Source organism: Camelus ferus, chromosome 9, assembly GCF_009834535.1.
Source record: "Camelus ferus isolate YT-003-E chromosome 9, BCGSAC_Cfer_1.0, whole genome shotgun sequence".
NCBI lineage: Eukaryota > Metazoa > Chordata > Mammalia > Artiodactyla > Camelidae > Camelus > Camelus ferus.
In genome coordinates this window covers 48,463,803-48,488,784 of record NC_045704.1, presented here as the reverse complement: position 1 = coordinate 48,488,784, position 24,982 = coordinate 48,463,803, and the positions used below count along the sequence as shown (strand labels likewise).

Here is a 24,982-nt window from a genome sequence, read left to right as displayed (position 1 = left end):
AATCCATTGGTCTATATGTCTGTTTTTGTACAAATACCATGCTGTCTTGATTACTATAGCTCTGTAGTATTGTCTGAAGTCTGAGAGAGTTATTCCTCCAGCCTCTTTCTTTTTCTTCAGTAACGCTTTGGCAATTCTAGGTCTTCTGTGGTTCCATATAAATTTTAATATGATTTGTTCTAGTTCTGTGAAATATGTCCTGGATAATTTTATAGGAATTGCATTAAATCTGTAGATTGCCTTGGGCAGTGTGACCATTTTAACAATATTGATTCTTCCAATCCAGGAGCATGGGATATCTTTCCATTTTTTAAAGCCTTCTTTAATGTCCTTCATCAATAGTTTATAGTTTTCTGTGTATAAGTCTTTCACCTCCTTGGTTAGATTTATTCCTAGGTATTTTATTACTTTGGATGCTATTTTAAAGGGGATTGTTTCTTAACTTTCTTGTTCAGTTGATTCATCGTTAATGTAAAGAAATGCAACTGATTTATGGAATAGAATAGAGAGCCCAGAAAAGAACACACAAACTTTTGGTCAACTAATCTTCGACAAGAGAGGCAAGAATATACAATGGAATAAGAATCTCTTCAGCAAATGGTGTTGGGAAAACTGGACAGCAGCATGTAAATCAATGAAGCTAGAACACTCCTTTATACCACACACAAAAATAAACTCAAAATGGATCAAAGACTTAAACATAAGACAAAATACAATAAACCTCCTAGAAGAAAATATAGGCAAAACATTATCTCACATACATCTCAAAAATGTTCTCCTAGGGCAGTCTACCCAAGCAATAGAAATAAAAGCAAGAATAAACAAATGGGACCTAATGAAACTTACAAGCTTCTGCACAGCAAAGGAAACCATAAGTAAAACAAAATGACAACGAAAGGAATGGGAGAATATTTTTGCAAATGATGAAACCGACAAAGGCTTGATCTCCAGAATATATAAGCAGCTCATACAACTTAGTAAGAAAAAACCAAACAACCCAATCCAAAAATGGGCAGAAGACCTAAACAAGCAATTCTCCAACGAAGACATACAAATGATCAATAGGCACATGAAAAAAATGCTCAATATCACTAAATATCAGAGAAATGCAAGTCAAAACTATGATGGCCATCATTCAAAAATCCACAAATAGCAAATGCTAGAGAGGCTGTGGAGAAAGGGGAACCCTCCTACACTGCTGGTGGGAATGCAGTTTGGTGCAGCCACTGTGGAAAACAGTATGGAGATTCCTCAAAAGACTAGGAATAGACTTATCATATGACCCAGGAATCCTGCTCCTGGGCATGTATCCAGAAGGAACCCTACTTCAGAAAGACACCTGCACCCCAATGTTCCTAGCAGCACTATTTACAATAGCCAAGACATGGAAACAGCCTAAATGTCCATCAACAACTGACTGGATAAAGAAGATGTGATATATTTATACAACGGAACACTATTCAGCCATAAAACCCGACAACATGGATGTTCCTGGAGAATGTCATTCTAAGTGAAGTAATCCAGAAAGAGAAAGAAAAATACCATATGAGATCGCTCATATGTGGAAACTAAAAAACAAAAAATAACATAAATACAAAACAGAAACACTCGTAGACATAGAATACAAACTTGTGGTTGCCAAGGGGGCAGGGGATGGGAAGGGACAGACTGGGATTTCAAAATTTGTAGATACTGACAGGCATATGTAGAATAGATAAACAAGATTATACTGTATAGCACAGGGAAATATATACAAGATCTTGTGGTAGCTCACAGGAAAAAAAAAATGTGACAATATATGTATGTCCATGTATAACTGAAAAATTGTGCTCTACACTGGAATTTGATACAACATTGTAAAATGACTATAACTCAATAAAAAAGTGTTTAAAAAAAAGTAATTGGAATCCACATCATAAGGATCATATGTCTAGAAGCCTTCTTGGGAAGAAGAGGGACCCATCCTGACTGTATCTAGATGAGGAAAAGCAACATAGTCGACCTTGCCCTTGAAGTGACTTCCCACAGAGAGTTTTGCTGCTAGGTGAGTGGTGGAGGGATGTGACCAGAATCTACCTTGAAGCTCTCAGAGGGTCCACTTTTATAAAAGCTCCAGAAGGTGTCTCCACTGCTACATGCTCTTAGAAAGGCTGCCGAACAGGGAACAGGTGGGCTGTGAACTCTCCCTTATGATCAGCTTCAAAGCTCTTCAGAAATATTTTCAAAACAGGACAGTTTTTAAAGTCAATTTCTTTTAATGTCTGGCCTTCATCAGATGTCTAGCTTTAGGGGGAATTTTAATTAATACAAACATGTAGATAAATCAGATCACTATACAAACCAAGCAGACATCATCCTAACTCAGGTTCAGATAGGCACTGATAACTTTCCACTGATTTCTTTAGAAGCCAGCTTAGTTCACACTGAATATAAAAGTCTGATGCCCTCCACTGAATTTTGAGACACTGGGAAGATGCCTTAAAAAATGAATTTATAATAAAGTAACTTGAGTTCTTCTATAACGGCACAGAAACAGTACAAAAAGTTTTATAACACTCAAAATTGAAATTAAAAACAGCCCAATTCATTTCTCTATGGGGTAACAGATATCTTAGAAAATTGGACTAAACTTAACTGCAAATAGAAGCAGACTGTCATCCCTAACACAGTGATCACTTTTAAGTATGAAGGGAGCGAAATGTCTCCCTCTGCTTGGACTTGAGTCACTTATAGGCCAAATACAAAGACAGGAAGAATGGACGGCTATGGAGAGGCCTGAGGGATGGAGGGTCTGGGGGCTTCCAGGGCTGTCAGCATGGAGGATAAGCACGTCTGCTGGGGGTTGACCTCATACTGTTATCTTTCACAGGGGGCTTCAAATGTACTAATAATGTCATATTTCTAATGGGGGTGACAAGACATGGATGTTTAATTATTATTCTTAAACAATGTGTATGTGCTATATACACTTCCACATGCATGATGTAGTTTCACAATAAAACAAGAGTGGATTTCAAGGAACATGTGGAGTGAGGGCCTTATCTGGGTAATGAAATCATCACTGATCTCCCAGACAGGCAAATTTCAGTTAAGTGAGGGGTCAAAAGCCAGTTTAAATCAGATTAGGTGGTGAGAGGGGCGACTAGTGCACTGGTTTCTTATGCTTCCCCATACAGAGATACAAGAGGATGCCGAGAAGGGCTTTCTAAGATGTGGAGCACCTACACTGAGTGCAAAGGTACAGGGAGCTTGGAGGCAGTAAGAGAGACAAGAGGTTATTGATAGAGGATGCAGAGATGGCAAGTCTGCCCTTGAAAAGCCCCAGATGTCGGGGGAGGAAATGAGATGATAAAAGCAGTAGCCTGAAGAAAAGCTGTCTCTGGTGTGGGCCAGGCAACCAGTGCCGAGCAGAGTGTGGCAGAACTCTGAAGGGGAGGCAGCCTGAGGAAGGGGATGGCTAGGAGGGCTGGAAGGAAGAACCATCCAGGAAACACGTCTGAGGAAAAACTGGTGGGATGTACTAAGGAGAGAAGCAGACCTGAAGAAAGATGCCACAAAACCAGACAGGCTAGAAAAGGGAACCCTCCAATACTGCTGGTGGAAATGTAAACTGGTGCAGCCACTATGGAGAATAGTGTGGAGATTCCTTTAAAAACTGAAAATAGAGTTACCATATGATCCAGCATATGGGCATATATCTGGAGAAAATTCTAATTTGAAAAGATACATGCACCCCAGTGTTCACAGCAGCACTATATACAGTAGCCAAGACATGGAAACAACCTAAGTGATTATTGACAGATAAGTGGATAAAGAAGATATGGTACATATATACATGATGGAATATTACTCAGCCATAAAAAAGAATGAAATAATGCCATCTGCAGCAACATAGATGGACCTGGAGATTAGTATACTAAATGAAGCAAGTTAGAGAAAACCAAATATCATATGATATCACTTATATGTAGAATCTAAAAAAAAATGATACAAATGAACTTATTTACAATACAGAAACAGACTCACATAGAAAACAACAAACTTATGGTTACCAAAGGGGAAAGGGAGGGGAGGGATAAATTAGGAGTTTAGGATTAGCGGACACAAACTACTATATATAATAGATAAAAAACAAGGTCCTACTGTACGGTATAGGGAACTATATTCAATATCTTATAATAATCTATGATGGAAAGAATATGAAAAAGAATATATATAGGAAAAGAATCTGAAAAAGATTTATTTCTTTTCTTTAATTAAACTTACCAATGTCTAAAGTTTACCTTTTCTCTCTTCTGGAACCACTCAAAGACCTAAATTTTTTAACTCTAATTCCCCACCCTACTGTATAGCACTTTAGTCCTACATTGATACTATATTAACCCCACAGATTAAACATTATTATTATTATTATTTTATATAGTTAATAATAGTTTAAGTTTACCCATAATGTACCATTTTCTTAGTCTGGAAATCCTTCTTGCATCTCAGACATTACGTCTAGGATAATTTTTCTTCTTCCTTAATTATATCCAGTAGAAGACCCTTTAGTGAGTCTGTTCCTCCTTTAATGGGTCTGTTGATAATGGTGTTTTGCAGTTTCTATTAGTCTAAGGACAATTGTTTCTGTTGCATCTGGTTCATAGTAGCCCATGTCATTCTCTTACTTTAAACCCTCCCTCGGCTTTTCACTACATTTTCACTACTCCTTAGCACAGCCTACAACATCCAACCTGACCTGGCTTGGCAAATTTTCCAGTCATATTGCTCCCACTTCCCAGACTCAAGGTCATCTGCTACCATGGCCTTTTTACTCTTCAAATGTTTACTCATATATTTACTGATTTAAAATTTTTAAAATTAAAGACGGTATGGGCTGAATTGATCCCCCTTGAAATACTGTGTTGAAGTCCTAACCCCAGGATCTCTGCCCTACTGCTCAGGAAATATTCTTAAGTCAACTGTCCCCCATCCCTCAGCCATACGTGACTTCAAAGAGTAGGCCATGTAACACCCTGAGTTGGTGAGGGAGGCCACAGAGGTTCTGGTTAAGACTCTCACCTCTTGCGCCTTCAGGCCTGTGCTCCCTTCCTTAATCTCACCTAGATGCATCCTCTGAGTGTACTGTCTACTACACGCCAGCATCAGCTTATGGTGATTTGTTTCAGCAGTGATAGGATACTCATATAGGGAAGGTGGGTGGCCCCTGTTTGCACTGGATTCACTCTTTGGGCTGTGGCATTATTATTCTGGCTCAGATGCAAGCAGGTAGAGAATTAGGGAAGAAAGGAGGTGGGAGGGACATAGAGCTGGACTTGGAACTTTGCCCAAGGCCAGCTGTGGCCACTTCTGTCCCCTCTTTTGACCCTTTTTGCTTCCTCATCAGAGCTGCTGTCCCTGTAGCCCCCAGGCTCCACACTTGCTTTTGTCTTTTTGGGAAATGGAAAAAGAAAAACACAACTGCAGAGGCTTCAGGGATTCTGAGAGGTACAGGGCCAATGGAGAGGAGAGAGGGATAGTTATGGAAGGGACAAAGGCTCAGGCCAGCGAGAGACACCTGTGGCCCTCAGACGCTGCAAGGCCTCTCCAGGCCCTGAAAGGGATGCTGACTAATTTCAGGAGATGATGTCTCCCAGGTGCCTCTGGGACCCTGCTTCTCAAACAGGGCCCATTTGAGCATCTCTAAGGTGCCAATCCACTCAGTTTTCTCAATAAAGGAATGGTCAGAACAGCTGATGCTTACTGAGATTTATCACGTAACAGGCAAAGATCCAGGAGCTGTGAGGCAGTGACTGAGTCGGTTCTCACCACGTCTGTATGTGGGAGGGGCCCTTATCCTGGCCCTCCTTCCAGATGAGGAAGCCCAGACTCAGGATGCTCACCCACCCACCAAGGTCATATAGGGCAGGTGACCAAGCGCAAGGCTGCCGTAGAGGCCAGGCTCTTAGCCAGCACCCCGAGCAGCCCTGGATGGCTGGGGAGCAAGGATCCCCACTGCTTGCCCCCTGGGATTCAATAAAACTATTTTTGTTTTGAAAGGAAAATAAAGAATCATGTTTTATTTTTCCCCTAAACATTTTTGTTTTCTTGGTTGGAACCTTGGGCAAAGCAAGGGCCTGTCCTTGATCATTGGTCTGGGCTTACCTGGCTGCAGGGAGGAGTGGTCAGGGTGACAGGGAGGCACTCTGGGCCTGGCCTTCCTGACCACACATGATGAAGGCAGCCTTGATGAATGTACCAACAGGAAAGGGATTTTCAACCCTTCTTCAGAAGGAAAAGGGGTCTGGGTCTATCTTCCTGGTGTCTAAGGACCCAAAGGTTCCAACACTTTCAGATCCTGGGGAGAACTTCACTTAGCAGCACTTGGTAGGAAGGAATGATGAAGAAAGGACCCTTTGAGAGCCTGAAAACTGCCACTGATTTCAGATTTTCTTTCATATCTCGGAGACATATGCACTTCATAGACGTATTTCATTTAATCCTCACTCTTCAGTTTCTATATTATCCTCATTTTACAGGCAAGTAAACCAGGGCACAGGGGCTCGTGGCTAGGACACAGCCAGGATTCTAACCAGCCATGTCCCATTCCACAGCCCAGGACCTCAACTACCACTGATACATCTCATCTTAGAAAAGCTCCACTTTTGAGGCAAGAGAAATTGAGGGACGATGGAGACAGATGGAAATATCCAGAAAATGAGGACCCTTCAACCCTCTTGTAGCCCTTCTTCCAATCATAATACTGGACAACTGACGCTTATCACAGAATAATCACTGTGAGAACAACACGTTTCTTTGCTGTAGGGCTGGGTTCCCTTAGGCCCTTGTATTTGATTTATTTATAATCTGATTTGGAAACGAAAAGGCAAAGCTGTCCTTGGAGACCGTGCAGCCTGTGCTCTACACCCTAGCATCGCCTCAGCTTGCGGCTCTGAGCCTGGGCACAGACATCAGCCGGGCCAGCATCTGCCTGGCTCTCTCTGGCCTTTTAGAAGCAAGGCTTGGTTCAAGCCTGGGCTTCCCCATGCTCCTCTTTCATACCAGTGCCACGAAGCATCGTGTGTTTATCCAGCTGAAACATCAGGCCGAAAAGAGACCGACTAAGAAAGGGCACGTTCCTGCAGTGCTGGCCGAGCCAGCCCCGTACCCAGCCCCGATGGGTCCGCCCAGCTTCCTCACCATGTGTGGACTGCCCTCCACCAAAGTCAGTTGAGAACCCTGTCGTGCCTGTGGACTCGTACGGATGAGCAGGCTTCTCAGGTGATGACTGGATTCCCTCTTACAGAGTGTTTACCTAACACACTTGTCCACCCCCACTTCTTTTTGCAGTCTTGTATGACATGTGGGCCAACTCGGAACAAAAAATATGCCCAGATAAGAGAGATGCTTTGAATGTCTGAGACAGAATTGCCTACAAAATCACACACACACACACGTACTCACTCCCACATGCACACACAGGCACACACACATGTACACACACACTCACTCCCCCCACACGGCGGATGTATGTGTGCTGTGACAGGCAGGAATGTTGAGAGTGTCTAGGCCTCCTCATACTCTGCCCAGTAGAAGAAAAAGAAAATCCTCTTTTATGCTTTTGTTTCTTTTACTGGTTGCGAGGCTTAGAAGAATTCTGACTGGAAAAGAAAGATTTGCGTTGTATGCCTGATACAAGTGACCTTTAGCCAATGAGTGGTTCATGTTTTTCTGGCGGGTGGCACAGACAGAGCCTGTCTGGACAGCAAGTGGCGTTTTTTTTCTAATCAAGGTGATATTTATGCCTTGAACTGTTCCACTTGGCAGGTGCCAGGAAGCTGACAGAAAAGAACGTTAAACCAGTTATGAAATGACTCTCCTGTCGCTACAAATACTGGGGGTGGGGTTAATTAATGAGAAAATACCCTATGAGGATCTACTCTGTGCTACAGACTGTCTGGGATCCAGAGGCAATAGTACAGATGGCCTCCCTGGCCTCCCCAGGAATAAGAGCCAGCTGGGAAGTTGACCATTAACCATAATGTGATGAGACACCCAGTGCCTATTACTGGGGACCTCGAGGAGGGAAGGGTCTTGGAGAAGGCTTCCTGGAGAAGGACGTATAAGTTGAGACTTGATGAGGGAGCAGGGCTAGCTGGTGAGGACAGGGGGGGAGCTTCCAGCAGAGAGAGGGCGGTTAGACAAGAGCAGTGCTGGGCAGGAAAGAGGCTGGCATGGTGGGGAAACAGAAAGGTCAGCGTGGTGAGGGGAGACTGGAGTGAGGGAAGCCTGGAGAGGAACACGGGGCCAGTGAGCACTGAGCCTCGCAGAACGTGGGGAGTATTTGGTACTTTATCCCAAAGAGTGTGGGTGTCCTTCAAGGCTATAACCAGGGCAGCAATGTGCTCATCGCTTGGCTGCTGACTGAACTGTGGCACAGGAGGGGAGGCCGAGAGCCCAGTCAGGGGCTGTCACAACAGTCCAGGCAAGAGGTGATGGGGGCTTGAACTATGGTAACAACGGTGGAAATAGGAATGAGAGGTTTTCAGAACGTGGAATGGGTAGCACTTGGTGATGGATTTGATGGGGTAGGATGGGGAAGAGAAGGGTATGGGAGAGGGAGGAATCTGGATGCCTCCCAGGACAATGACACCATTTACTGGGATGGGAGCCCTGGAGGAGAGGTGAGGAGGGGGCTGGAGGAGAACCTGAGTTTAGAGTGGGGCATGTTGGACACAAGTCACCTAAGAGACATCCAAGAGGAGATGTCAAGAAGGTGATGCACTTGGACATCCGAGGGGTTCAAGTGGAGATGCACATTTGGAAGCCTCAGCAGCAGGGGCTAAGTGAAGCTGTGGGTGGGCACACCTGCCAGGAAGAGCAGAGGGCCTAGGAGGGAGCCCTGCATCCTAGGACTCCAGCTCAGTTGCCCCTGGACAAGAGCGAGGAAGGAGTTGTCAGTCGAGGGGACGAGAGGAAAAGCAGGAGAGTATGGTGTTATTCAAGCCAAGAAAGGAATGTGTTTCAGGAAGGAGTTGGACAATTGTGCTGAATGCCCTAAGAGTTATCTTTCTGAAAAAGCTGACTCTGTCACTCTCCTGATTACACCTCTCACCAGTGCATCCAAGAAAGAGTCGAAGCTCCTCATCGCAGACCACCAGCCTCCTCACACACTACTGCCCACTGACCTGCCCAGACTGGTCTCCTAGCTGTGTCCGTGCTGATGTGCACTCTGTGGACCATCTGCCTCTCCTGCAGTCTTTATCTGGAGATCTGCCCCACTCCCCTCCCTTCAGTCCGTATGGCTCTGAGGTCACCACTGCAGTCCCTGGCGTGAGGCATGTGGCCAAGCCAATGCTAATCAAGTGCTTTGCCCTCCCCTGACAGTGACTCGCCAGGGAGCGGACAGGAAAGGTTATTAAGCTGGTCCCATCAGAGTGAATCTCCTGGAAGTTCTGGGACCAAGGCTCACATTCCTTTCCCATGGCTGAGAATCTGCATGGACATGGCCCCAGGAGTGCTGGCAGCATGAGGTCACCATGGGAGAAAAGCCAATTCGAGAACATGGCTAACACGTGAAAGAGCGGAGCTGAGACAGAGACCCCGGCTCTGGGGACATTGTTTGAATCTTTGCTTAAGCCAGGCCAGAAGCCAGAATGAATTTGATCTCCTGAGTTGCTGGAACCAGTGAATGACCTTTGTTTTTCATTTTTGCTTAAGGTCTGGTTTCCTGTCACTGGCAACAGAATCCGTGAATCCTAACATATATATGCTGTTCCTGTTACTGAGAGTATTTCCACACTTCTCCACGTGGAACGTTTAACTGTGCCTCTCCGTGCAGCCTTCTCAGACTCCTGTGAGCATCATCCTTCCCTTGTCTTCCCTCAGAACCTGGCATTATCATGTGTCCTCCATGGTTTACACATCTGCTTCCCCAATAGCCTCAGGCCAGGGATCATGTCTTACTCACTTCTGTATTCCTGATGCCTCATACATTACCTGGTATCTAAGAGTTACTTATTAAATATTTTCTGAATAGTTCTCTGAATGAATGAATGAATGAATAAATGAATTATAAGCAGAGGCTCAATCTCAAGATATAGGAAGATACTAAAGAAAGGAAAACAAAGGTTAAATGAATGATTAAACCAATGAAAAATTAAGTGTACCATCCCCAGTACTGGCCAAGTACATTTTCAAAATGTCATTATTTTAATTATGGAAATAGCCTCTTGAAAATAAAAAAATAAATAAAGCATGTCCCTTGCTCCTAGATGGAATAAACTCATTTAGTTGTGCTACATCAGAATAGCTTCACACTATCTGGTGTTCAAAACTCATTAGGTCAGGTTGGCTAATTTTTTCCATAGTTATTTTAAACATTCACCATCTACAGAATTTCATCCCAAACCTGAACCTAATGAGTAGGCTCCTAATAAGCAGGCTCTGTCACTCAGGCCCAGGCCTGGCTTCAGTGCTACACTGGGTCACCATCAGATATCTATGGAAGACATCCAGAGCAAGCCATGGTTACCGTAGTAACAGGCACGGGAAAGGAAAGGATGGATGACTGTCGTACACAAAATGAGGACTGAGTACAGGAAGCATTGACTAGCCAAGAAACAAGAGACCTCCCCAGTTCAGAACAGCCACTCAATGTTCAGGTGCTGAAAATTGAGCTGTCCAGACATCCAATAAAGAAATACAAGGAAGCCCATTTATCCTGGCCATCAACAAGACTTTGACCCAGATGAAAATGTTACTGAGGCCTGACTGCAACATGCTGTTTATGTTTTTCAAGGAGTGTTTTCCAAATTAAGTTGGATTTAGCTTCTAACTGAACAGGAGAGACACTTCTAAACCCAAATACCATGAAGACAGCTTTTCCCTTTCAGCACTCACCACTTACCACTACTTTGTACATAAGAATATGCCTACACAAGTATATGGGCCAGAATGAAACTCACTGACATGTGCAGAAGGTGACACTCAGGGCAGCACATACTCCATGCACTGTCCTACTCAATCTATGCATTGGGTTTGAAATGCTTATTAAGAGAACCCTACAAAGACTTTTTTTTTTAAGTGACAAATTGCTAAGGATCTACTAGATTCAAAATTAGAGCAGGCTTAGGGATATCATTTTGTTAATCTGGTGGCGACTGGGGCTTTCAAAGATGTTTTATCTGCTTTTCCTGTTTGGAAATCTAGGATGGACCATGACTTTAGGCTTGTTCCTTCTGTCAATGATTAGCTGTTAGAATTGAAAGTGTTCATGAAAGATGAGTATTGAGAATACAGGAAACCCAGTGCCAAACCTGAAGGAGAAAAAATGAAGAGCAGAGGAGAGCTCAGCGGGATGGCCATGCTGGTTGGTACCTTATCTTATTTTCCTCATCGTCCACCAGGAAGTACCAGCGAAACTTCACAACCAGGGGGCTGCAGTTCGTGATGGTGATGTAGCGGATCACCTCCAAATCGTTCAGGATACAGCCGAAATCCAGCTCCATGGTCTCAAAGCTGAGGTTGGGGTAATTCACTTCTCCACGCAGAAGCAGGCTGTCTACTTGCGGGTGCTCCACATACTTGATGGCTAGAATTTCTTCTGCCACCCAGTTATTCAAATCATTTTTGCAGGAAGGGTCAAATTTGACCAGCAGGTCTTTTTCTTCACCGATCTCCAGTTTAATAGGCTACAAACAAGACAATGGGGAATTACTAATCTTTTTACTATGCATTTCCAACCTAAGATGTGAAAGAGGACAATTAAAGTTATCTATTATATTTATGTACAAACTCACATACATATACACACATACATACATACATATTAGCAGGAAATACATACATATATATATATATATATACTTTATCCATAATTGTGCACCCACACTTATACATAATTAAACAGATATTGATGTCTATATATGTATCCATATCTATGTCTGTATCTATCTCTATGCACACACAGACATTTCTTTTTTTTGGTTGGGGGAGGTCATTAGGTTTACTTATTTATTTGTTTTTAGAGGAGGTACTGGGGATTGAAACCAGGACCTTTTGTATAGCTAAGCATGCGCTCTACCACTTGAGCTATATGCTCCCCCTCAGACATTTTTTAATAGTTGAAGATGAAAACAAAAAAATTTAGAGAGGAATTATTTGAAAGAAGAGATTTTGATAGGCTTTGTGAGGTTATAAGTATTGAGGAGTTGTAAAAGGAAAATCTGCAATGAATTATATTATAAATATTCTTAACTGAAAATAAATTAGATTGTAAAATGCTCTTCCTAGATAAGTGGAAAAAGTTCTTTGCTTAAGAAAAAATTTAATAGGCTTTCTAAAGGGCTAGGGGAGGGGCTCTATATAGGATGACCCAGAAAGGAACGGATTAGGTAATTTAATTTTTCTAATGTCTGCAATTCTAACTGTTAAGCACAGTGTTATCCACTTTCTGCGGTATTCTATTCAACTTAAAATGACATTCCAGAGCTGTACAGAGTTCGTTTGGTAGATTTTGTTTGTTCTTTTCTCTCTTTGATTCAAATCCCCATGTGTTCCTTGATGCCCAGGCCACAGAAACACTTTCCCATAGAAAGCCTGGCTCTGAATTGGCTTTTTTAGGAATCGCTTAATTCCCACATTTCATCAGCAGGAAAGCCACCTCCTGGTTTTGCAGAAAGTGCCCTGAGGCAGTTGGAAGGAATGCACCCAGGAAGGAATCTGTTTACAGAACACTTCCCTCTCCAATGAGTTTTAAGGTTCAGGTATTTAACTGTGCACTTCAGTGACACAATTAGACAGTTTCAGTTGATAAAGCCAATCATCCGATTCAAGAGTCAGACAGAGGGTAATGACTCTCCAGTTGGCTAATGCCCTCTGAAAGCCCTGCCAGCCATCTGAATGGGCACAATTTAGAACCCATTCTGGTAGACCATGGCATCTGCAGCACTCGGTATCACAATGCTTGGTGTTTAAAATCTTGTAAGATTGACTCAACATTTTTTTCCCAGAGGAATGACTTTGTTGTTTTGTGGAAATGATACATACATGTAAAAATTCCCATTATATATAAAAGCACAGGGAAGAAGTTAGAAACTCATCCAAAGTTTCATCAGATAGTATTTCTCAGCGTTCACATTTAGTAAAACATTAGTCCAGACATGATAGATGGATAAATACAATTTTACAAAAATGGAATTAGACTAATTTATTTTAAAAAATCATGTTGGAATTTAAAAAAAACATGAAAAAAATTTTTATACAGGAGATACTAAATTTAAGATCATGGACTCTGGAGGCAGATGGTTTGGGTTCAAATCCTGGCTTGTCAGTTACTAGCTCTGTGAACTTGGGCAAAGTTGCTTGGCTTTCCTAACGCTCAGTTTCTCCATCTTTAAAATAGGGCAACAATACTACCTACCTCTTTTTAAGAAGATGAAATGAGTTAATATAATTATGATGTGTTCAGAGCGGTCCCTGGCACAGAGTGTATGGTATACAAATGCCAATTATTACCACCATACCTTTGTGATCAAGAGGATTGATGTAAAGTGTGGAGAAGTCTAAGGTTAGTCTAAAATCTTCCCTTGGTGGGCCTCTTCTTTTCTGCTTTGGTCATCAGTAAGACTGGTACCTTCACTAAGATATGTCTCCCTGTTGAATTCTGTATCATTTTGTCCCAGGACAAAGTATGACCTTATTTTTCAAAATCTTAAAAAAACTTCATTTTTATTTTTGAACAGATAGGACAATGAAAAGCATGTCACCTTTGTGCCCATCTCCCCACCTAGAACCAAAGCCAACTATTCTCCTCCCCTGAGGGAACCACGGTTACGCAAGTATCTTGTCTACCCTTGCATGAATATAAAGACATTGTATGAATATAAAATCCCATTCATATATGTGTTCTTCTATTTTTTACACAAAGGATAACACACTATGCATTCCTGTTCTGCACTTTGCTTTTTCCACTGGAAGATAACTCATCAGTGGATAAGGAGCTGCCTCACTCTTTCTAATAACTGCATTTTATTCCATCATATAATTCTGCCACCATTTATTTAACCAATCTCCTATTGATGGATATTGGCTTCCAGTCTTTTGCTCTTATAATCAATGTTGCAATGTATATCCTTGTATATATGTCATCTTGTATATTGTGTCTATGTCTGTAGGATAAATCCTTAGGAGTGGAATGTCTAGGTCAAGGGATATGGGCATTTAAGATGTTGCTAGCTACTGCCACACTGTCTTGCAGTGCAAACTTCCCCAACATCATAATGGAATGCCTGTGTCCACGTGCCCTCCCAAGCATTATCCAACTTTTGCTCTTTGCCAATCTGATAGGAAAAAAAAATTTCACAGTCATTTTAATTTGCATTTATTCTAACACGAGTAAAACTGGGCATATTTTCTTATACTTAAGGGCCATTTTCTTTTTCTTTTTGTGAACTCTCTATTCATTTCCTTTGCCATTCTTCTATTGGGTTGTTGGAATTTTTCCTGCTGATTTATAGAAGCTCTTTATTTTTAAAATTATATGTATGCTTTTATTAAAGTTATATGTGCAATTAATATAAAAGGCCAAACTCTACTACGAGAGTTACTACAACAAACTAGCTCCTGGCCCACCCTGGCATCCCAGCAATCTGGAGGCCACCATTCCTCAATTCTTGTTGAAAGGAGGGTCTACGGAATAGTTTTCCTGGGCAGAGAGGGGACAGTCATGCAGGGCACACAACCCAGATACCAGGGATTATGCTGGGCTACTGACACTGATGTAGGAGCCATTACATTTCCCTAAACATTTTGATGAGTTCCTCTGGGGAAGAGCATTTATCTTCATGTCTTGGGATAAAAGCCAGCCCATATCTTTTGAGTGGGGTTGGTGGGGACAGCTGCCTGGAGCCCAGGGAATCCCTCTGTTTTCAATGTTCTGCCACGCTTGTGGCCTCTAAGCCCAGGCTACTTGGGCTGAATGACTCCCACATCTTTGCAGCCTCACTGGAGAATTTTCTAGGCTTTAGATTTTTATGCCTTTTTGTCCACCCACTCCCTCCTCATTCTATTGTCGAGAATTTTTTTTAAACCTCTCATTATTTGCTACATTCATCATCTTCCTCCCCCCCCCCCTTTTTTTTATTGCTCTGGATGTCTTTCCTTTTGGACATCTCTATTTTATCTTATTAAGATTTCAAGAAGGACATGAGTGGGTCTAACCTACCACCCAGAAGGAGAGAGCTGCTCATGCCTGAATTTTCCTTTTCTCACCCATTTGTTTTTCTCTGCTCTGTGAGTTCATTCTTTTTCTCCTCTTTGAACACTGTAGTTCATCCTTGAGTTCTTTTTCAGGACAGGTCACATCATCTGTAAGTTCTTTGAGACCACAGAGTACCACCTGTTTGTACTTCTGGTTTCCTTCTATGTATACACGTTCCCTTGCAGTAGGTTTTCATCTGCCTCTTGCATATGATTATTTCCTCCTCTTATTTCTCTATTTAAAGATTTTAGCTATTTTCCCCTCAAATCATGCTTGAATGAGACCCACTAAAGAATCGGTGAGACAGGGCAGGGGAGGGTGGCACCACAACACTGTCTGCCATACCTTGTCCCCTCTCCTACAAAGATCCATCTCCCTAGACTGGTCAGCTCACAGCCTCCTCCCTCAGCCCAGTGGAGATTTCTCAGTATCTGGAGATGGGCTGGCTGGTTTAGGGTCTGGGCTTTCTTTGAGTATGGAGATTTGGTCAGATTTGAGGGGGACTGAGAGAACTGTGCTGTCATCAGTGGGAAGTCACTGTTTTCTCAAGATTGGCTTCATTATAATGGGCAGGAAGGAAAGGGCCATAATGATGAGCAGGAAGTTCTCACATCATTAATAATAGTTTTCCTACCAATGGATATTGAAATTTATTTATGACTCATTTTAGATGTTCTGTATTTTTCCCTTTGTTTCCTGGATTCTTTATATTTTTCTGGACTGAAATTCTGCAGTGTACTGATGTTATTCTCTTCCTTTATCACAGACACAGCCCCCCTCAGAGTTAGGACAGCCCCCTGTCTGGTTACCTCAGGAGTCAAGGGCAGCGGGGATTTATCAGTCTCACAGATAAAGAAGGGTCTGCTTGTTGAGAGCAACACGTTCACGGGCAGGGTGGAAATGTTCTTCACGACCAACGGCTTGTAATCAGGCTCCAGAATGGTGTTAGGTTTCTATAAAAAAGAGAAAGGAGGAAATAAACCAACTGATGGTAATATAGTAAGCCTTTGGCAACAAAAGTCTGACATTCATTGTTAACGGCAGAATTAGCATTCTATTTATGTCTATAGATGTATAGATTTATATCCTCTATATCTATCTCTCTATCTAGATATAGATTATATCTATACATGTAGAATCACTTCTCAGCAGTCCACCATACTTTCCAAATGATTTATCTAATCTCTACAAGGGATTAATATAGATTGTCTGTCTGTCTGTCTCTCTCTCTATCACTGAGAAGTGATCCTACACATACCAGAAAGCATAGTTTAGATTTTCTTACTTTCTGTTGCCTTAAACAGAAAGTTAAAAAAAAACTCATACATGCCATGCCTCTGGATAAAACTATTACTAAAAAAGTTTCCAGGGTCATAAAACAAAGTCTAATAAATTAGTGACATCTTATGGAAGAAACTGTGTATCATTATAATGAATAAAACATTTTTCTTTTACATGACATTTTATTTCATGCTTAAAATACCATTTGTAAATATACCTTTCTTGCTATATTGACAAATGCAGATAACTATTTCCCGTAAATTTTCCTGATAACACTGGGATAGTTGATTTACAAGCATCTTTCACTCTGTTAGATCAAATTTCATTTTCAGCCGCAGAAAACATCAGAAATGAATCTTGGGATGAGAGTTTCTGGTTAGACTGCTCTCCTTGTTTCAATTTCAGTTAAATCCTCCTGATTCCATATTTTGCTCTGTCTCTGTCTCTGCTTCTTTGTCCAGCATATTCTTTCTTTCACTGTGGTTCTTAGAGCCCCTGGCTCTAGGTGAGCTTGGATGTCCAGTGTCCACAGAGTCTTAGCTATAACAAATATCATAGACTGGGTGGTTTAAACAACAGCCATTTATGTCTCATAGTTCTGGAGGCTGGGAAGTCCAAGATCAAGGTGCCAGCACATCCAGTGTCTGGTGAGAGCCCATTTCTTGGCTTCTAGATGGCTGTCTTCTCACTGTATCCTTACATACTGTATCCTCATGCTGATTGAGAGATCATCTCTCTTATCTCCTCTTATAAGGGCACTAATCCCATTCACAAGGGCTCCACCTCCATGAACATATCACCTCCCAAAGCCCCCACCTCCAACATCATCAATATAGGGAATTAGGGCTTCAACACATGGGTTTTGGGGGAACACAATTAATCCATAAAGTTGACTTGAGCCTTCCGCCTTGGTTGTACCCCACAAGTCCTCGGTGCACTCCCAAAGTTCTCTCAGAGCTTCGGTCTGGCACTTGCCACGGGAAGCCAGCCAATGTCTCCCTCCCGCTCACAGGTAAGGCAGGTACTGAATTCACTCTGCATTCGCAGATTGCATACTACAGTGTGCGGAGGGGCGAAGCAGCACTTCCAACCTTCCCCCGGGCTGCTGTGTCACTGCATGTAGCTTTGAAGTGAAGAAGCCAGACTCGGTTGGTGTTGGCAAGAGGCCATTTGGAGGTTAGTGATGAGAAAGAGTCAATGCACAGAGAACCTGTTCTATTTTAAAATGACCCCTTCTTCTCTCTGGCTTGTTTGTCTCGCCAAATATCAGGAGACAGGATTTGCTGCTGGACTTCGTGAAGCAAACTGACTGCTAGTTTCAGTTGACCTTTTCAGTTCCACAGAGATGAAACCACATCTCTGTGGTCTATGAATGGTACCACAGTTACACAGCAGATCAAATCTGAGGAAACAGTGATAGAAAAATTCTTCCCATAGGCAGGGCTGGTATCATTATAGTCTAATGGACTAAATCAGATATACCGCCTTGAGCTGAAAGCAAGGAGACAGAATGGATAATTGGATGTTACGTAATTAAATCTGAATACTGAGACTTAACAGGTTTCCTGCACACGCTGGGTAATGAAGTTGCATTTCTTCATGGTCCCTGATATAGATTAAATGTGAGCAGGAAATGAACAATGAAAAATACAGTAGTAGGATAGATTTCAAACTTGTGATACTTGGGAGGAGGGAGAGAAGGGCAAAGACAAATAAACAGGGCATTGTGACCCAATTCATTTTTTAATTCAACAAGTCACTGTCATATTCAAAATATTTGCTGTTTTATTGTAGTGATAAATTCAAACAATAGACATTTAAACAAGAAGATGCTTTTTCTTTTTAAAAAAAAAGACAAGGCTTAAGGATATAAAGAGAATAAAAGCAATACTACCCCACATTTTTCTAAGTGTTTATGGGTTTCAGAAAATAATCTAATAAGAAACTAAACTGGATATTTAACATATAATGTCTTGTACAGAGTAGCTATTCAATAAATCTTCACTGAATTTTCTCTGAAAAGCTACATTTAGAGAAAATATGATGCCACCAAATTTGGCACAGCTGTCACCAATAAACATCTTTCCTGATTTCTTGAAAAAGGAAGAATTTAAAACGGTAATGAAAGCTTAATAACTAAAGCAGGAATTCTTGTAGTATTTTCTTTTTATGTGTCTCATGGAGAGCGTCACAGTTAGTTTAGCATCCTGTAACTAAAACTCTTATCCCACTTCTTCACTGTCTACCTCCTGCACTAGTCTGGTAAGCCAGGGCTTCTGCTGTGCCTTTACTGTCGAACACACTAGGTGCTCAAAAAGTATTTGCTGATGTGAATGGAACTTGTACATCTCACCTCCTGTACTAGCCTCTAAGCTCCCTTATTCATCTCCTAGGAGAGCACCTTATCCATGGTGGGTGCTCAATAGATATCTACTTAATATGAACAATATATATGGAACCCACTACCAAAATAAATGATCTTGAACATTCTCCTGCAAGCCTCTGTTAGTGGAAGAAGCCCTGGCTGGTTCCCCATGACCGGTTAGGCACTGCCACACCCAGTCCTTTCGTATGACAGCAGGGACCACACCGTGGGCTCCTCCTTAATGCTTGGTCTTCCCAGTTGGCCGTGAGGTTTATCAGGGAGGGACTATTCTCACTGTTGTACCTCTAGTACCTGACACAGTGCCTGGCACATGGTAGGTCTTAAACATTCCACTGGGTAGCCAGCGTGACTGTTTCCAAGAATACATCTGACCAGGTCACTCCCCTCACTGAAGCCCTCCAGCGGCCACTCAGAACAAACCCCAAAGTTCAGAACCTGCATCCCAGTCATGCCCTACACATCTGGCTCCTGCCCACTTCCCTAGATGGACCTCATGTCACTCTTGGCACAGACTCTGTCTAAGGTGGCTTTTCTGTTCTTTATGCTGACCAAGCTCTTTCCTGACAGGCCCTTCACATGTGCTGTTTCCACTGGCTACAGTTCTCTCTCTTCCTTTGTCACCAGGCTAACTTCTATTTTTCCTTCAAGTACCAACTTGAGGCACTTGCTCAAGGAAGCCACATGTACAAATAAGGTCATGTCTCCTGATACACACTCTTACTACACCTATACTTCTTCATAGCACTGTTTAGAATTGTAATTTAAACAATTACATTGTCATAATCTTTATTTTATTGAAATATAGTTGATTTACAATGTTGTGTTAGTTTCTGGTATACAGTATAGTGATTCAGTTATACACATATATTCTTTTCATATTCTTTTTTATTATAGGTTATTACAAGATATTCAATGTAGTTAGTTCCCTGTGCTATACAGTAGGACCTTGTTGTTTATCTCTTTAATATATCATAGTTTGTATCTGCTAATTCCAAACTTGTAATTTGTCCCTTCCCAACTTTCCTTTTGGTAAAACAATTAAATTTTAACAGTTTGTTTACAGTCTGTAACCACAACAAGTCTCTTAGCTTCGATTACGTCAGATTTTCACACCAACATGGTCCTCGACTCAGAAGATATATTCCACACATACCTGTTCTAAATAGTAAATAATTCTCTGGTGGAAATCTGCCTAGGAGTAGGTCAAGTCCTGCTGCAGTATCTTCCCCTCCTCTTCACCATCCTGGCCTTGTGCCCAGAGCAGCAATCATCCCTGACTTTCCCCTGTCTGCTGCCCACCCCACACTACTGCTCACCCTTCAGGACATATAAAGTTGTGGACTGTTACAGGTATATTCATTAAAGAATGTGAATCAAACAGTTTTAGCCAATTCTTCTCAAGTAGTGTTAGATGATCCACAGAAATAGCTGAACCTGTGTTTCAGTTTCCTCATGTGTATTGTAGGAAAGATAACAGAACCTCCTGCAGCAACTGCTGGGAGGGGCAAGTGGGAAAATAGATGTGATGAACATGGCTCAATGCCCAGCACATGCCAATCAATAAGTGGCAGCTATTTGTACCTATTACTGTAATTATCAATAATTCTTCTCTAGCCACTTCTACACTGTGATGCTTAGTTTATTTAGAGTAAAATGATGGACTAAAATGTATTTTCGGTGCACTGGAATACCCCTTCACTTTGGTCTCATACATCAGGAATGATGGAAACAGAATTTCACGGCAATTCACATTTCAAAGGGATCTAGATTTAGATTCAGAATTTTTAGTTGAATGTGTATTGGCCTCTGAAGCTTAAAAAACATCAGCTGGGTGTGGGTGTAACAGGTTTCCTATGAATTTAGCTTCCAAAATGAAAGTGTGAACATGCTGACCCACAGTGGGAGTGCCCAGCCCGCCCCAGCAAGGCCCCGCTGACCTTCTCCAGTTGGTACACGAGCTGCTTGGTGGAGACCTGGATGAGCGGCGCCACAAACTCACAGATGATGTTCACAGTCATCACCAAGCTCTTCCCCTTCTGTGTCCCGATGATGGTGCGGCACACCAGCTTTTCTTTGACTATCTGCGGATGACATATACCAGCATTTCCAGAACCTCCGTAGCTCAGAATACTTAATTCTCAACAATCAGCAAACTGATTCTCAACTACCTGCCTGGGGACACCAGGGAAGAGCACATTTTTCTGAGCACTGCCTGTCAGGGGTGGGTCTCTGTCCCACAATTAAAGTCTGATTGCTTAGGTATGTCCAGGAGGATCCTGTGCCTCCATCTGACTGCCCCCAAGGGCACAGTCAATTTACCTTTGGTTTATCCAATATGTATATGGAAGCTCTATTATGCAACATGGCTGTTAGGGACTGGATACACACCATAGTGATGGATGGTGCAGATAAAATCCTTCATTAGCTTAGAGTTTAATGGTGGTTTTATGATTTCTTATCAAGCTAGTCAGAAATTGGCTGGAAAAATTTTGCCTTTCATATTGAAATATTTAAAAATTGTGCTATAGAAACTAATATTTCTTTGGACCTAATAGATTTTTATAAAGTAGAAAGGACCCAAAGTGAATTTATATCATGAAGAGCCTGTATTGAAGAGTGCTCAGGTTTCAGACGTTACTGAATTCAAGTCTCTTCTCAATTATGTTGCAGAACTTGGAAGAACGTTCAAAGAGGCTGTTAGTAAAGCTAAAACTGAATTTAGAACCCTATCAACTTTAGATAATGACATTGTAAACATGCCCCTGCAACAGGCTATCAGTGTCTTGAGATGAGGGGCTGCATTCTATTCATTTTTGCATCCTTAATGCCTAGCACAGTGTCTGTCATGTACATCCTCAGTGAAAGCTGGCTGAGCCCATGAATATCAGAGAGAAAGAACACATTATATACTCCATAATGAGAAATAATCTTTTTTTTTTTCCTACTGAGGATGTGGTTTCCCTGAAAATGCTTTATAAGGAAGTGATGTAAGTGAAACAGAGTGCCACCTGTGACCTCAAGAAGCTAAGCAGTGGACATGCTTTCCTATCTCGTCTGCTGGGAGACCATTTCTTATTGTCTCCAGTTTCATGAGGAGAAAGTTCAGCATCACCTCCTAATTTGGTGACACCAGACAGGAGCTCCAGTAATCATCATTTCTCATTCACAAAGTCTGCATTTGTGGAGAGGATTTTAAGTGATTTCAGAAGCATTTCTTTTGGATTTTTGATGGTTTCCAACCTCCATGAGGGAAAAGGAATAATCAGACACATGGTTTGGATCTGTTTTAAGCAGAGTAGTAATAATGTAAATAACAGCAGAACATCAGAGCTGCTGAACATAAATGTGGCTCTTTTATTGATACATAAGAAGATGATGAATATACGTGTGATGCTGTTGTGTCAGGCTGAGAGGGAAGGAACTGAGAATATCCCAAAACCTGGATAGGAGAGGTAGCTGAGAGTGTCTGTAAAAACATCTTTTTTGATTAAATGTTAAGTGAATACTGCTAAGCATTAATAGGCTTAGCTTTGGCTGAACACTGGATGTCCCTCTACCAGAGACTTGTTCACTTTGTTGACTCTGGGAATGAGAACCTGCTTTAAATGGTATTTTAGAATTGGGTTCATGGTATTGTAGAAACAAACAGAAAACTCTGCATAGCTGAACCTTGAAAGAAATGGGTGCTGCCATGGTAACTCAGTGCCAAATGCAATCCTTGAGAAACCACATCCTTTCTTCAGATATATAGCAAGCGACTCTCCTAAGAAATAGAGCAAAGATTTATGCAGGAGAAAAATAGCTTCTAAACGTGGTTTCCTCTTACCCTGGGAGTAGCAGAATAACCTTCAAGTATCACGTCGATCGTCTGGCCTGGGTACAGCTCCATCCTGACAGGGTGGAGCTGAAACACGGGGCTCCAAGGGTCCCTGAGTGTCTTGGAGCACTGGGGCTGGGGCTGGCTCTTAGCAAGTCCCTTCTTAGCCAGATCCTTCTTGCCTGGCTTCTTCTGGTGACAGAAATCTTCATTCATCCAGAACAACTGTTGGACCCGACGTCCCTTGTTGGTCAACTTGAAGCAGTAATAATAGGTGTTCAGGCTGGAAAGGATGAGGCAGGGGTTGAAAGGACTGAATTTCAGGGTGTTCTCCACACCCTTGGGATTTACTCCTCCAGAAGTACTTAAAAAGTGAGCAACAAAATAGACATTATTATTATTATTTTTTAATGTAGGAAGGCTAAATGGTAGTACTACTAGGAGCTACCACAGAAACGGGACAGGGTAATATCTACTCAAGGTGTCATTAGACTTGAGTCAGGGACTTGAGTTTGGTCCCTAAGTTGCCATCACCAGGGATGGAAAAGTGGCCCCACCTCTCCTCAGTTTCTCTCAGCAGGTTAAAACGCCACAGGATGCATAGACACAGTTCATGCGAAAACCACTTCAACTTATGAAAAATGGTTCTGAGGAACAAAAGCAAAATACATACTGGAGGAGAAGCATATTTCAAATTGTTTTGAGTAAATTTCTAGTGACTAGTGAAATGTTTTTGTGACAGACTTAACTTGAAGGGAACTTTGAAGAGAAACAACATATATCCTCTAAGACTTATCACAGGTCACGGATCCAAATACCAGCGGGACTGGTCATTTTTCTCAGTCTGATGTGCTTTAAAGATGCTACTCACTCTGTCTTTCTTTCTCTTTCTTTAATCAATTCCACAGATATTTATTAAGGACCTCTTTTTGGGGAGGGGGGATGTAATTAGGTTTCTTTTTTTCTTCTTATTTTTATTTAATGGAGGTACTTGGGATCGAACCCATGACCTTGTGCATACTAAGCCAGCACTCCACCACTGAGCTATACCTTCCCCCCTATTAAGGAGTCCTTTGCTAGACACTGGGATTTCTAGGATCTTGGAGGTAGTTCAAATGTATTTTTGTTTGAGATTTTATTTTACTGATTTATAAGTTTCCTTTAAAATATTCTCAGGGAAAAAAAAACTCATCTCAAGACTGTTTTATATTTCTTTTTCATTTTGAGGGACTTCGAGTTTTCATCCCATCTGTTCCTCCTTTGGAAAGATGTCATATCTAATAAGCAAGTTGAAGCTTGATAAATAATGAGTATTTGCCGGTTGTTGGTATTACCATTTTAATGTAAATATATGTCCAAAAGGACATGCTCATTGGAGCCTTTACTCTGTAATTTCACTTCATGACTAAGAGTAGTTTAAGGGGGAAAATAATAAATGATATATATTATTTTTATAAGCTAGGCAGGGTCTCTGTCACTTATTCACAGTCTATCTTTCAATCATCATAGCAACCCAGTAATAAAAACTGCACTTACTCCCATTTTATTGATGGAGAAACAGAAACTCTGAAAACTTAAAGGAGTTGTCCAAAAAAATGCAATCAGAACAGGGAGCATATGATACGGGTATTTCTTTAGACCCTTATGTTCAAAAAGTTGGCAAATTTTTCCTGTAAAGGACTGAATAATAAACATTTGAGAACTTTTGGGCCACATGGTCCATCACAACTACTCAACTCTCCACTGTAGAGTGAAAAAAGCCATAGAAAATATATGTACATAAATGGGCATGGCTGTGTTCCAATAAAACTTTATTTACAGAAACATGCAGTAGGTGGCAGTGTTCCACTCCTGCTTTCGATGATTCTTCTGGAGGTTGAAGGTATCATGATTTTATGTCAAAAGGAAGAACAATAAGGTTTCGGCAGAGTGGAAATTGGCAGCTAAAAGCTATAGTTGCTTCTATAGTCATAGAAAACTTAGCTAATCCTTCAGTTCCAGGCAAGTGTCAGAATATCCTTTGGGGTTATTTGACAATACTTTTAGATTAAGGAGAACACGTAATTAAGCCTGGTTTGCAGTAGATTGTTTTCTATAATTATATTTGAATGCACTTAACAAAAAAATTGGAAACAGAGGCATGGTATGCAATGAAAAAATGCCCTAGCTTATGGTCAGTGGACAGGGGGAGAGGAGCATTTTTGTATCTAGGTGACACAAAAACTGCAAAAAAAAAAAAAAAAAAAAAGTCTCTCTG

The 24,982-nt window shown here is 41.6% G+C and overlaps 1 protein-coding gene and 1 long non-coding RNA gene across 2 annotated transcripts in view; one reads left to right on the top strand and one right to left on the bottom strand.

Annotated features, from left to right (window-relative positions):
• The window catches only part of HYDIN (HYDIN axonemal central pair apparatus protein), a 373,932-nt gene that overhangs the window by 127,073 nt on the left and 221,877 nt on the right, over positions 1-24,982 (bottom strand). The window contains exons 22-25 of the mRNA XM_032486698.1: positions 22,735-23,008; positions 20,846-20,989; positions 16,051-16,194; positions 11,359-11,672 (exon numbers count right to left, since the gene is read on the bottom strand). Coding sequence (XP_032342589.1) covers positions 11,359-11,672; positions 16,051-16,194; positions 20,846-20,989; positions 22,735-23,008 — 876 coding nt within the window. The remainder of the gene's footprint in view (positions 1-11,358; positions 11,673-16,050; positions 16,195-20,845; positions 20,990-22,734; positions 23,009-24,982) is intronic.
• LOC116665805 lies at positions 4,689-21,104 on the top strand. The gene is made up of 3 exons (XR_004322498.1): positions 4,689-4,788; positions 12,480-12,484; positions 21,094-21,104. It is a non-coding gene; the product is annotated as an uncharacterized LOC116665805 (long non-coding RNA).